At 28.1% G+C, this 12812-nt stretch overlaps 2 protein-coding genes across 3 annotated transcripts; both read left to right on the top strand.

The window, feature by feature from the left end:
* The first annotated feature begins 2119 nt into the window (after positions 1–2119).
* On the top strand, positions 2120–4178 carry LOC101506343 (cyanogenic beta-glucosidase-like). The gene is made up of 8 exons (XM_073370423.1): positions 2120–2269; positions 2375–2433; positions 2558–2633; positions 2736–2813; positions 3165–3280; positions 3397–3561; positions 3672–3780; positions 3876–4178. The coding sequence occupies exons 4-7, from the start codon at positions 2811–2813 to the stop codon at positions 3679–3681; spliced, it is 294 nt and encodes a 97-aa protein (XP_073226524.1). The 5' UTR covers positions 2120–2269; positions 2375–2433; positions 2558–2633; positions 2736–2810; the 3' UTR covers positions 3682–3780; positions 3876–4178.
* A 3387-nt stretch (positions 4179–7565) lies between these two features.
* Positions 7566–12057, top strand: LOC105851087 (cyanogenic beta-glucosidase-like). 2 transcript variants are annotated; one of them, XM_012717673.3, is made up of 13 exons: positions 7566–7868; positions 8007–8076; positions 8752–8810; positions 8902–8977; positions 9062–9139; positions 9238–9325; positions 9485–9689; positions 9916–10031; positions 10454–10671; positions 10808–10839; positions 10961–11063; positions 11167–11275; positions 11526–12057. In XM_012717673.3, the coding sequence occupies exons 1-13, from the start codon at positions 7710–7712 to the stop codon at positions 11695–11697; spliced, it is 1485 nt and encodes a 494-aa protein (XP_012573127.1). In that variant the 5' UTR covers positions 7566–7709; the 3' UTR covers positions 11698–12057. The 2 variants fall into 2 exon arrangements, with proteins under 2 accessions (XP_012573127.1, XP_012573126.1); XM_012717672.3 differs by having other exon boundaries at positions 9434–9689.
* Positions 12058–12812: the final 755 nt, after the last annotated feature.

The following is a 12812-nucleotide window of genomic DNA, read 5'->3' as shown; positions in this document are numbered from 1 at the left end:
TTTCGAACCACTTCTTTTCTTTCTTTTTATCCCTTCAATTTTTTTGAGTGATCCTAATATCACTACTCTTTCAATTTTATAGTAGTTTTTGTGTCGTAGTCCCTTCGATTTATGAGTGGTCTTAAGTACCATATTTTTAGAATGACCATTATAGCCATATTGAGAGTGTAATTATAAAACGGTTTTCTAATATGCAGTAGAATATTGATATGGTTTTTAATTGGACCTGTAAAACGTTTTAAAGAGAGCGGCCTAATACCGCGAAATATCTTATAAAGAACGATATAGTCCACGACTCAATCCAATAATATCTTCGATGACTGAAAAATATTTTAGAAACAGTTTTTTGAAATTCAAAAAATAGCATATACTACTCTATTCCACAATGAGGGATGTAACACCTAGTTATGTGAGTTTAACATAATAAATAATTAATTGTTCGAAAGAAATAATATTGTAAAATTCTTAAAATAAATCTTTACAGTTAAAAGTTCTTTAATAATTAAATATCCAAAATTGATCATTTAATAACTAGTCTAAAAAATGTAGACACGATGGTTACTTATTCTTGATATACTAACCTAATATAAGAAAATTAATCTTTTCAAAAGAGGTATGACTTTTCAACTCTCGACGTCCTTAACAATCACAGTCTTAAAAAATAACACTTTAATGAGATATTAAATTCTAATGAATAGTACACATAATTTTGAAACAAGTATTGTTCTCATCCGACACGGTAATCAGTAAAATCGACCATGATACATGCGTTCTTCTAAAAATATTATTTAGAAATATAAATAATATAAATAATTTTTTTTTTATATTGACCAATTACTTCCAATAATTAATATAAACTCATCCACTTACATTAGCAATAATTCACATCTATAATAATCAAATACACACATTTATTATGTAGAAAATAAATCAATCAATTCAATAATAGTGTCCCATCCTTATATGGAGATGTACTACTTCCATGAAGCGAGTATTATCTCATCATGTAGAGCATCTGTTCAACTAATATGGATATAAAACTCATTCGTGTGGAGTTTAAAATTCATTCATATGGAGCGTAAGAACTTACACGGAACATGTGGCTCATTCGAGTAAATAACTAACTTTAGATACCACAACATCTATATGGAGCATAAGTTCATCTCAAACACATACAATATAAATAGTTCATTTTTAACAATCATCTTCGTAAAATCATATTTAGAATATAACATTTCATTTAAATATACCGTAACAACAACCATTCAAGAATACACAATAAAATAATCTTTTAAAGAATACATATTTAAACAATCGTAAAAAACACCGATTCAACAAACAAAATAGTAAATAAATCAATTCATAATCTAAGATTGTATTTCATAAAATCTCAAATGTTAATAGAGTTATGTTTTCGACAAAATATATTTTTATAAAAAAATATCATTCAAAACATCTAACTATTTTCCCCATCATAAATTTTCAAAATAGATGTACCATAAAACTATATTGTGTTTCTAATATGTATGCATGATTAGTTTGAAGGTGCAGCAGCTGAAGGTGGTAGAACACCAAGTGTATGGGACACCTTTACCCATAAATATCCTGGTATATATATATATACACTATCTCTCTGTTTTTATCTTTTCATGGTGACAACCACAATTTTACAATCTTTAATTTAATATTTGTATAATTTGAATGGATATGCAGAAAAGATCAAAGATGGAATATGGAGCGTAAGAACTTACACGGAACATGTGGCTCATTCGAGTAAATAACTAACTTTAGATACCACAACATCTATATGGAGCATAAGTTCATCTCAAACACATACAATATAAATAGTTCATTTTTAACAATCATCTTCGTAAAATCATATTTAGAATATAACATTTCATTTAAATATACCGTAACAACAACCATTCAAGAATACACAATAAAATAATCTTTTAAAGAATACATATTTAAACAATCGTAAAAAACACCGATTCAACAAACAAAATAGTAAATAAATCAATTCATAATCTAAGATTGTATTTCATAAAATCTCAAATGTTAATAGAGTTATGTTTTCGACAAAATATATTTTTATAAAAAAATATCATTCAAAACATCTAACTATTTTCCCCATCATAAATTTTCAAAATAGATGTACCATAAAACTATATTGTGTTTCTAATATGTATGCATGATTAGTTTGAAGGTGCAGCAGCTGAAGGTGGTAGAACACCAAGTGTATGGGACACCTTTACCCATAAATATCCTGGTATATATATATATACACTATCTCTCTGTTTTTATCTTTTCATGGTGACAACCACAATTTTACAATCTTTAATTTAATATTTGTATAATTTGAATGGATATGCAGAAAAGATCAAAGATGGAAGCAATGGAGATGTATCCCTTGACACATATCATAGATACAAGGTAATTATTAACTCTGCTTAAGTATATGTACTAATTATCTGAGTATTTTTTGTAGTATTTCTTTTTTATTTTGAGGTTTGGTTTGATAAAATAATTAATATGTTATTGTCCATGTGTATTATAGGAAGATGTTGCGATGATCAAAGATATGAATTTGGATTCCTACAGATTCTCCATATCATGGTCTAGAATCTTGCCCAGTAAGTCAAATCGATTCATGAATATTCTCAACTAATTTTCATCTTATCAATTGGATGTTTAACTTAATTGTTTTATTTATGATAATTAATTTATCTATGCAGAAGGAAAGCTTAGTGGTGGTATAAATCAAGAAGGAATCAACTATTACAATAATTTCATTGACGAACTATTGGCTAATGGTTAGAAGTTTATACAATCTTTTATTTTAGTATTAAATCTTATTTCAGTATGATATTGTTACGAAGAATATTTTTGTTGATGAATATAATTCATTACACACAATTAATTAACAATTATTGTAGGTGTACAAGACAAAGTATCATATATGTAGGGCTGATCCAACCTTTCTTGAGGCCTAAAGCAAAATCTTAGTAAAAGTTGAGAAAAAAAAAAAAGCACAGACTTTTTTAGTAATAATAATCATTTTATTTAAATTTTACCTTTTTTTACTTTTTATTTAGAAGTTTTGATTTTATATTTCTATTTTACAAATTGAACGGTAATAATAACCTAAAATGCTTTTTCTGCAGCAATCTCAAAATGGTGAAATAAGCATAACATTAGTAGCTAATTGGTATCTTCCACTCTCCGATTCCAAATCCGACCAAAAAGCAGCACAAAGAGCAATTGATTTTATGTATGGATGGTAAGAGATCTTCTTTCACTCACTCATTAATTCCAACTAGTTTGTTTAATATTTTGAATTGGAAGGGTTTGTATTTTTGTGGACCAAAAGGTTAATCCAAAATTTATTTATTTCAGGTTTATGGATCCCCTAACAAAAGGAGAGTATCCTAAAAGCATGAGATCCCCTTTTGGTGCTAGGTTACCAAAATTCAATACAAAGCAAGCTAAACTACTCATTTGTTCATTTGATTTTATTGGTCTCAACTATTACTCTTCAACCTATGCCTCTGATGCACCTCAGTTAGTAAAGGATAAACCTAGCTACTACATATATGTGTTTTTTTTTTTTTTCTTTCTATTTTTGAACCGAATGTGTTTGATAATTTTAACTCTTCATATTTCACTTGTAGGTATAAATGAATACGAAGATTCTACATTGTCAATTGAAGAATCTCTTGTGGATACGTTTTGAATTGATTACCATTGTCGTCATTTATTTTATCTTCGATCTGCCATTAGGTAAATTGTGTTTTATATCTCTAAAAGATTTATCTTTTGTTTGTCATATAACTTAACGATTTTCTAAATCATCTCCTTTTAATTATATATAACAGGGAAGGTGCAAATGTAAAAGGATATTATGTATGGTGCTTATTCGATAGTTTTGAACGGTACTTGGATTATAGCGTGAGATTTGGAATGACCTATGTTGATTACAAAAATGGATTGAAAAGATACAAAAAATTATCTGCATTATGGTTTAAAAAATTTCTTAAAAGAGAAACTAGACTTATGTCTTTGACGAGAAAAGTAACGAGACTCATTCATTAAACAATTGTATTTGTAAATATTTCTTTTATTATTTGTTTCAAAGAGATCCTAGATCCTATTCGACCTAAGGAGGAATTGAAAACACACATATAGATGTAAATGTCTTATGTGTGAATATTACTAATTCTATTGTAGAATGATGGGAAATTATAGTTCCTTTTTTTAGATCGAAAATTATCGTTCTTATTGTATGATAAATTTATAAGGGGTATTTGTTAACATAAACCTGCTTATTTTTTATTAGGAGTACATTAGTAAGATATAACTAAAAAACAGTCGAATACAGATGAAGGTATATGTTACTAAAATAAAGTCGATATACATTATAAGATAATTGTTGAATACATTATAAGATGCATGTTACTAGAATACTATTTCATAAAAACTAGGAAACTAGTGGATGGATTCTATCCTTCTCCGTGTTTCAATTAATCATTTGTTATGTATTTCCTTTCTTTTGGTCAAAAAATATATACATCTATTATCATTTTCTCCAGAGAAAACACCATTTACAATGGCTTCACTCATTGCATAAGATGAAGAAAATTACCCCAAAAAAACTTGAAGAAAATTGATCCACACGAAAACTAAATGCACTATAAATGGACTATTCAATACTTTGCACTTAGAAAGAAATTGTTAATGCTTGGGATAGTAATCATATTACTTGGTTATTAGAGATGGTATGGAATAAACTGTGGTATTTTAAAGTTCCCTAGTAGTTGAGTTTCTAATCATTTTTAACTCTTTTTCTGAAATGAAACATAACTAAGTATTTAATTTTATTTTTATTTTTTATTTAATGATACTATATCTCTCTAAAATACTTCTCATTATCACTTCTTCTATTTTTAGTTATTATGATTGAATAAATGTGTCAAAAAAAATATGTTATAATATTTTAACAATTTTCTTCTATTTGACAGTTTATTGTAAATAAATTAACAAGTTTCTATTATAGTATATTCTTTTAATTTAAAATTTTCTAGTATAGAATGTTCTTTTCTTTGAAACATCTACTCAATTGTATTATTTTATTTGATTTTATTAATATAATTTAGTTTTTTTATTAGTTTAATATTTCTTAATTAATTTGTTAAAAAGTAAAAAAATAAGCCAACATATTACATATAGTCGTAACCCATGCGTATAAGATATAATTTTTTTTTGTCACATCCCTACCTTATGACCACTAAAAAAAAATATAGAGCATTTTTTCATATAAATTTCAATGCAGGTAAAATAAATTTCTTTTTTAAAGAGAATATAGTAGAAAAATATCCCCATTTTTAACCTCAATTTCGATCTACAAATTTTTAGTTTTGGATCCAAACCAAACTCAAAAATCAATGTAGAATAATACTAGAATGAAAAAAAAAAATGATCTAAAACGAAAAGCAAGAAAAACCAAATGTGATATTTCTACTTCAATAGCAAGAAAAAGATCACATAGAAAAGAGAAAATGAACCTGTAGTAGCAGTACATTCCCTGTATTATTTATTTAATTTACTGATTAATTAATTAGTTTAAAGTGTTTAATGAAATGATTTTTTATTTTAAAAATTAAAAAATGTCTAGCCAGCATTATTTATACAGTCAATTTTTATTAAAATAAATTTATGAAGGACTATTTTAAAAGTTTTTTAAATTACAAGAATGTAAATCAAAAAATAATATTACAGAAATTAAAGTTAAACTGACTCATATTTATAGAGACTAAAAATATATTTAAATTTATGCAAGTCAAAAAAGCTAGATCATAAATCAAAGAAAGACTCTCTTTGGTAAAATTAAGTAATGATTGATAATTGTTAAGTTAATCGAATGGTTGATAAAATTAACGATTTAATTAGTTTAAAAATATAAAATGATATAAAAAATACTTATAATTAAAAATAAATTTATTAATATTTTAAAAGTAGTAATTTAAAATTTATCAATCTGATATATTTTTATTTATTTATTTATCTATCTTATTTATTTTAAATTAAAATAAATATCAATTATTTTAAAATTTAAATTATTTATAATAGTTTAAAATTATAATAAATTAATTAATTAATTAATTAATTAATTAATTAATTAATTAATCATATATTAATTTATTTATTTAGTTAGTTTAATTATTTTAAATTATTAATAAATAAATTATTTTAAATTATGATTTATTTAAATTAGAATAAATAAATTATAAAATTTAAAAATTATAAAAATAAACTTAGAAGAAAAAACAATAAACTATAAGCTATTTGGATTAATTTAAAAAAAAACTTTATAAACTATAAATTCATAAATAACTAATATCAAATAAACTTATTTTTTTACATTACCAAACAAAGTTTTGAGTTTTTTTATATATTTTGATACCATTTAGAAAAAATTAATTGCATAAGCAATTACTTATTGATATCCAACAACAATTATAATAAAGGAAACAACAAAGGATAACATCTAATTGGAAATAAAGTAAATAAAGGAAACTAACTACAAATGTATAATTGGTAGTAAAAAAAGTCATACCAAATCCACCTTGAGAGGGTGTGGTACGGACCACGGATTTGCTTCTCCACAAACTATAGTCTTGTGTTTTAGTACCTTCTTTTTACTACTATCAGTAGTTAGTTTCCTTTATTTACTTTTTTTCAATTAATTTCTTTAGAGTTTTTTTATTTAAATATCCCACTATTTTTTTTTTTATTATAACTGCTGTTTGATATCAATAAGTACTTGCTTCTTCAATTAATTTTTTCTGAATTGCATCAAAATATATAAAAGACTCAGAAAACATTTTAAAATAAAATTTTGTTGACAAATTTTTTGAAAATAAATTATCATAAATAAAAACATACTTTTAAAACAATAAAAAAAAAAAAGATAAACAGATGCAAGTATCCGTCAGTTTGCTAGTGAAATATAATCCTTTAGTCAAGAAAATTGTTGTTCTAGATCTTACTACAATCGATAAATATATTTTTGCTTTTGCTTTTGAGTTTTGATTTTTTTTTTAAATTAAAGTTTATTTTTGAATTAAATTTTTATTTTTTATTTTTGGAGTTTAAATTTAAATCTAATGACCATGTACCAATTATTTTACATCTGTCTGTCAAATAAAAATTTACTATCGTATCATTATATACCTATTTAATAACTATTTTAAAAATAACTATCTCATACTTAATTCTTATTGAACATCAAATATTTATTTTTCTCCTTGAATTTTGATTTTTTATATTGAATTTGATATGAAGATATGAATATTGTTATGACTTTTATAAAAATAAGATTTATAAAAAAAATATAAAATGTCAATGTTGCAGTCATGTTAAATGATAAATAATGAATTTAGAAAAAAAAAATATTGCAGTCAAATAAAATAAATGATTAAAAATGTAATATATATAGAAGACTTAAAAATGTAATTTAAGTTAGTAGTACTAGTTATTACTGGTACTAAGTAGAAATAAAGAGCTATTATCGTATTTTCCCGAAATAAACGAACTCGGAAAGAGAGTGCTAACACTCCTTTCTATTTTTCTAGTCAAGGAAATGTCCTCCTCCCCATAAACCAAAAACAATAATCAGTTACTGAATTTCACTTTTCTTAATCAAAATTACAATGGCAGTGTTGAATTTCAACATGTTTCTGTTACTCTCTCTTTTATCCATTATTATTAATATCACTCGTATCGATGCTATAATTGAACCTACTCATCTTCTCAATCGGAGCAGTTTCCCGCCAGATTTTGTTTTCGGAACAGCTTCCTCTGCATATCAGGCATCCATCAATTTTCTTATTTTTTCTTTCAATTACCGTTCATTTTGTAATCATGTGCAATGTAGAAGAAGCCTACTATAGAGATTTTATTTTTTGTACTGAATTTCATTTTTTTCTTCATGTTATTTCAATTTGTAGTATGAAGGTGCTGCAAGGGAAGGTGGAAAAGGACCCAGTAATTGGGATACCTTCACTCATAAATACCCAGGTATGGTTGTTGTTACTACTTTTTTTTTTCTTTTCCTTTTTTCAATAGTGAGAATATGAATATCATGTATTTTATTTTAATGTTCAATTGGGGCAAAAAATTAAAATAAAATCATACCCTGTATATCTTACCTAGATGTTTAGTCCTCTTTGTTTAAATTATTGCTTGCTGTTAAGCTTCTCTGAAATCATTGAGAAAGGAGAAAAAAAACTTATATCAAGAGAGAAAATTATTCATCTATTTATTATTGTCAAATGAAGGAATATAAGGAGGCTATATATGAGAAATACTTGTATGATTACAAGCATTAATTAATAGTGTTTGGACACACTCACACACATAAATGAAGTTCAAAGATCAAAGATTAAAATGATGTGTGTTTTCAAAGTAATTAAATGATATATATTTTTGTTTGAATGTACCCAAACACTATTTATTTATGAAAGGGAAGGAACACACTTCTTACAGAATTGCTGACTCAGCTATAACTGTTGGCTTCTTCCCATAACGGCCAACTTCCTCCTTGAGCTTGTGATCACCATTGAGGGCTGCTGATTCATTTTTTTGTCGACAAAACTGCTGCCTACTGTTTAACACTTGCTTGAACTATATATTGAATTCGTAGTTACATGACATGTATAGATTGCTCATATTTATTAATGGAATGGCATGCAGAAAAAATTAAAGATGGAAGTAATGGAGATGTAGCCGACGACTCATATAATCGGTACAAGGTATGGTTCAAGTTGTTGTTTTTGCAAAGGTATATGAAAAACAAATGTAATTTATATTTAGAGTCATGATAAACTGGTATATGTATTTTAGGATGATATTGGAATCATGAAGTATATGAATATGGATGCTTATAGATTCTCCATTTCTTGGTCTAGAGTGCTACCAAGTAAGTAATATTTTTGTTAATATTGCTCTCTTGGTATTGGTGATTTGTAGTAACCACTATAAATTTCTTATCAACCATTTGCAGAAGGAAAGCTTAGTGCAGGTGTAAACCATGAAGGAATAAATTACTATAACAACCTCATCGACGAACTATTGGCTAATGGTGAAGATTCATCAATATTAATTTATTAAGTTTTCACCATCTATTAGAATCATATTCATGTGGTTGTTAATAAAAAATTATCATTGAGAGTAATGCAGGTCTGCAACCATATGTGACAATTTTCCATTGGGACCTTCCCCAAGCCTTAGAGGACGAGTATGGTGGTTTTTTAAGCCCTCGCATTGTGTGAGTGACACCAATATTTATTCCAGAACTATTTTTGTCTGGCAATTTTGGGAAAGTTTTCTGTAAATCTAATTAATTGATTAACGAATGTTATTCATGAGCTTGCAGAGAAGATTTTAGGGACTATGCTGAACTTTGCTTCAAAAAATTTGGTGATAGGGTGAAACATTGGATTACATTGAATGAACCAAGAAGTGTGAGCAAGAATGGCTATGCAAATGGAAGGTTTGCACCAGGTCGATGTTCAGATTGGTTAAAAATGAATTGCACAGGAGGTGATTCAGGAACAGAACCATATTTGACTTCGCACTACCAACTTCTTGCTCATGCTGCCGCTGCAAAATTGTACAAGACCAAGTATCAGGTCCTCTGTATTATTGAATTGTTTTTAAAAGCTAAATGTTATTTAAATTAGGCTGTGAATATGTCCTGAAATTCATATAACATGAGATTTGAACATCTCTAATAGAAGGGTCAAGTAGTACAATAGTATGCACAATTGCTTTCTGATGGTAGATCATGCTTCTTTTTTTGGTGTGAACTTATTAGAGCTGTTGCTAACTAAAAAACCTAAATTTTGAAAAGTGCAGGCTTCTCAAAATGGTTTAATAGGGATTACCTTAAACTCTGACTGGTATGTGCCAATCTCCAAAGAAATGTCAGATCGTGATGCTGCACAACGAGCCCTCGACTTCATGTTTGGATGGTACACATTAATTTAAGTATTTGTAGCTCAACACTAACAGAGAAATTGTATTATTTTTTGAAAATTTGAACATGATATGATGTAATGGTGTATCATTCTACTTGGCACCTAGTATGAAGACTGTGAACCAACAACAATGATGGGGAGTGCTTTACACTTGAATTATGTTGTGGTACACCATGTATATGTAAAGCTTTCCCCATTATTGCCACTACTAATTGATATACCACTAAGATTGGTGTTCTGGCACTAATTTTTATGTGGAGTTATTTGTGTTATTAACATAAACCATGTCTTGGGAATCCGTATAAAATTGAAGCTAAACTTTATATGATTTTGGTTCACTCTATTTTTTGTGCAAAATATTAGGAAATAAGAGAAGAGTATTTCAATACATTGATTGCATCTGCATTTTTCTTTAGGTATATGGAACCACTCACAAAAGGCGAGTATCCGAAAAGCATGCGAGCTATGGTGGGAAGTCGGCTACCAAAGTTCTCCAATGAAGAATCCGAACAACTTAAGGGGTCCTTCGATTTTCTGGGCCTAAACTATTACTCATCCTTTTATGCTGCTCATGCACCTTACCTACGTGATGCTAGACCAGCCCTACAAACTGATTCTCTAGTTAAATTTACAAGTAATTATCAAGTTAATTATATGCTTGCAATAATTAATTCAGTTCTATTGAGTTGCTTAAACAGAATTGAAAGAAAACTAATTGTACCTACTCTGAACTTTATGTGTAAGCATGGTTTATTGTTTTTCAATGACAGATCAGCATGATGGCAAGCCCCTTGGTCCAATGGTATGTTTTTCATTATTTCATTGACAGCTAACTTACATATCAATGTTTTCATTTGTAGCTTTTGTGCTCCAAAAGATTGTTTCTAAAATATAAAGATAGCTTTATTTATAATTATATGTAGGCCGCTTCCAACTGGTTATGCATTTATCCACGAGGATTTCGACAACTGCTGCTTTTCATCAAAAAGCAGTATAACAACCCTGTAATATACATTACTGAAAATGGTAATACTTCTATTATACTTCGTATTTTCTACGATATTATATTATGCATAATGCTATATATATTAATAAAGCCAAATGAAAATTTGATGAAATCCATTGATAGGTTATGACGAGTTCAATGATCCAACACTATCACTTGAAGAATCCCTTATAGATACTTATAGAATTGATTACTTTTATCGTCATCTTTATTATCTTCAAACCGCAATCAGGTATGTAATGCTTTATCAGAAGAGCCTCTAAGCCCCTAATTATTTATTTGTAGGTTTTATACATATTGATTCACAGTAATTTTATTCCTATGATGTTTACTACCCTTCCTTTTTACATTAACCTTTGACGGGAAAATTGGAAGGTTATTTCTTTTTGTTTTTAAGTGTGACAGCAATGTATAGAAAACTTGTACAGGGGTAAATCTTTTTTGGGTTAACTCTTTCTTTTTTTGACCTTTTATGCTTGAAGGGATGGTGTGAATGTAAAGGGATATTTTGCATGGTCATTGTTGGATAACTTGGAATGGGACTCTGGTTACACCGTGCGATTTGGACTCGTCTTTGTAGATTTTAAAGATGATTTGAAAAGATACCCAAAACTCTCGGCGCATTGGTTCAAGAATTTCCTCAAAAAATCTTAGGCATATAGTATTGGACACAGTTCTAAGAAAAAGTGTTTGGTTATGGTGAACTTCAGATTAGAAAGAAGTGATATGAAATTCAATCATGTATAGATCTCCAAGAAATAAAACAATTCAAATTTAGTAAATCACTTCTTATTTGCCCTCTTTTACCCAATGAATATCTAGATGTTGTCATGTATATATGAGTGTGTGAATTGTAAGCTTTGCAATGCTTTTCACTCCTCTCTGTATAGCCTTTTCCCTTTCCAAGGCTTTTCAATCCTTTAAATGGATCTCGGCTGTCTTGAGGGATTAGTTCAACTGTTGTGCATGTAGATACATGAAAAATGCAATTCAATTTATGATAGTCTTTGTCAATTATTGGATATTATATATTTTGTATATTGATATGGTAAATACTAATAAAGTAAATAGTTATGCAAGCCATGATGGCTCTCTAGAATCAATGTATGATTGTCAAATAGCCATGACACTCTAGAAAAGACTCCTTGCATGTCCACTTTGTGGAAGAACCGAAAGACAAACACCATCGGTTTGACCTCTTTAATGGTGACGCCCTTGACTGGTTGTCGGGTTGCTGCTATACAATCTTTCATAATATTTGTCTAGATAGGTTTATGTGAATAATCGACCTACAAGTCAAAGGCAGACATCAATTGAGCATTCCTAATAACCATTCAGGTGGTAAAGTAATCCGTCATCCCCCTCTTTCACATGGGAGAGTAAGTATTGTTAAATAGCCACTGTAGCGGCGCTGTAGCACTATAGCATATTGAATAGTTATTTGGTACAAAGTGTTGCCAAATAGCTGTTTTTGCGGCTCCACAGCATTATAACATAACAAACCGCTATTTTATGTGATCCGCCGTTGACAAAACTGGAGTAGCTTACATGTATTCCTCCATGCTTGCTACACTAAGTGCCTCCCACAAGAATGAAAAGAAAGGAAGTCAAGCTCCCACCACAGAGAAAATTTTGCTCTGTCCAATTTCTTCAACCTATTTATAGGACTTCATCATTTTTGCTTTAATTATTTTGGATTTGAAATTATACACAATTTTCAATGAAATTGATTTCATCTTGAATGTTATTCTATCACCAAAAAACGATAT

The sequence above is a fragment of the Cicer arietinum genome, chromosome 6 (assembly GCF_000331145.2).
Source record: "Cicer arietinum cultivar CDC Frontier isolate Library 1 chromosome 6, Cicar.CDCFrontier_v2.0, whole genome shotgun sequence".
In the NCBI taxonomy this organism is placed as follows: domain Eukaryota; kingdom Viridiplantae; phylum Streptophyta; class Magnoliopsida; order Fabales; family Fabaceae; genus Cicer; species Cicer arietinum.
Note: the sequence above shows the minus strand (reverse complement) of the source record. Positions and strands in the feature narration are given on the sequence as shown.

Coding starts and splice junctions, on each gene's coding strand:
- LOC101506343 (XM_073370423.1), top strand. Junction 3,281..3,396: donor ATTGATTTTATGTATGGATG/GTAAGAGATCTT, acceptor TATTTATTTCAG/GTTTATGGATCCCCTAACAA.
- LOC105851087 (XM_012717672.3), top strand. CDS start 7,710: ATGGCAGTGTTGAATTTCAACATGTTTCTGTTACTCTCTCTTTTATCC. Junction 8,811..8,901: donor ACTCATATAATCGGTACAAG/GTATGGTTCAAG, acceptor TATGTATTTTAG/GATGATATTGGAATCATGAA. Junction 8,978..9,061: donor TTGGTCTAGAGTGCTACCAA/GTAAGTAATATT, acceptor AACCATTTGCAG/AAGGAAAGCTTAGTGCAGGT.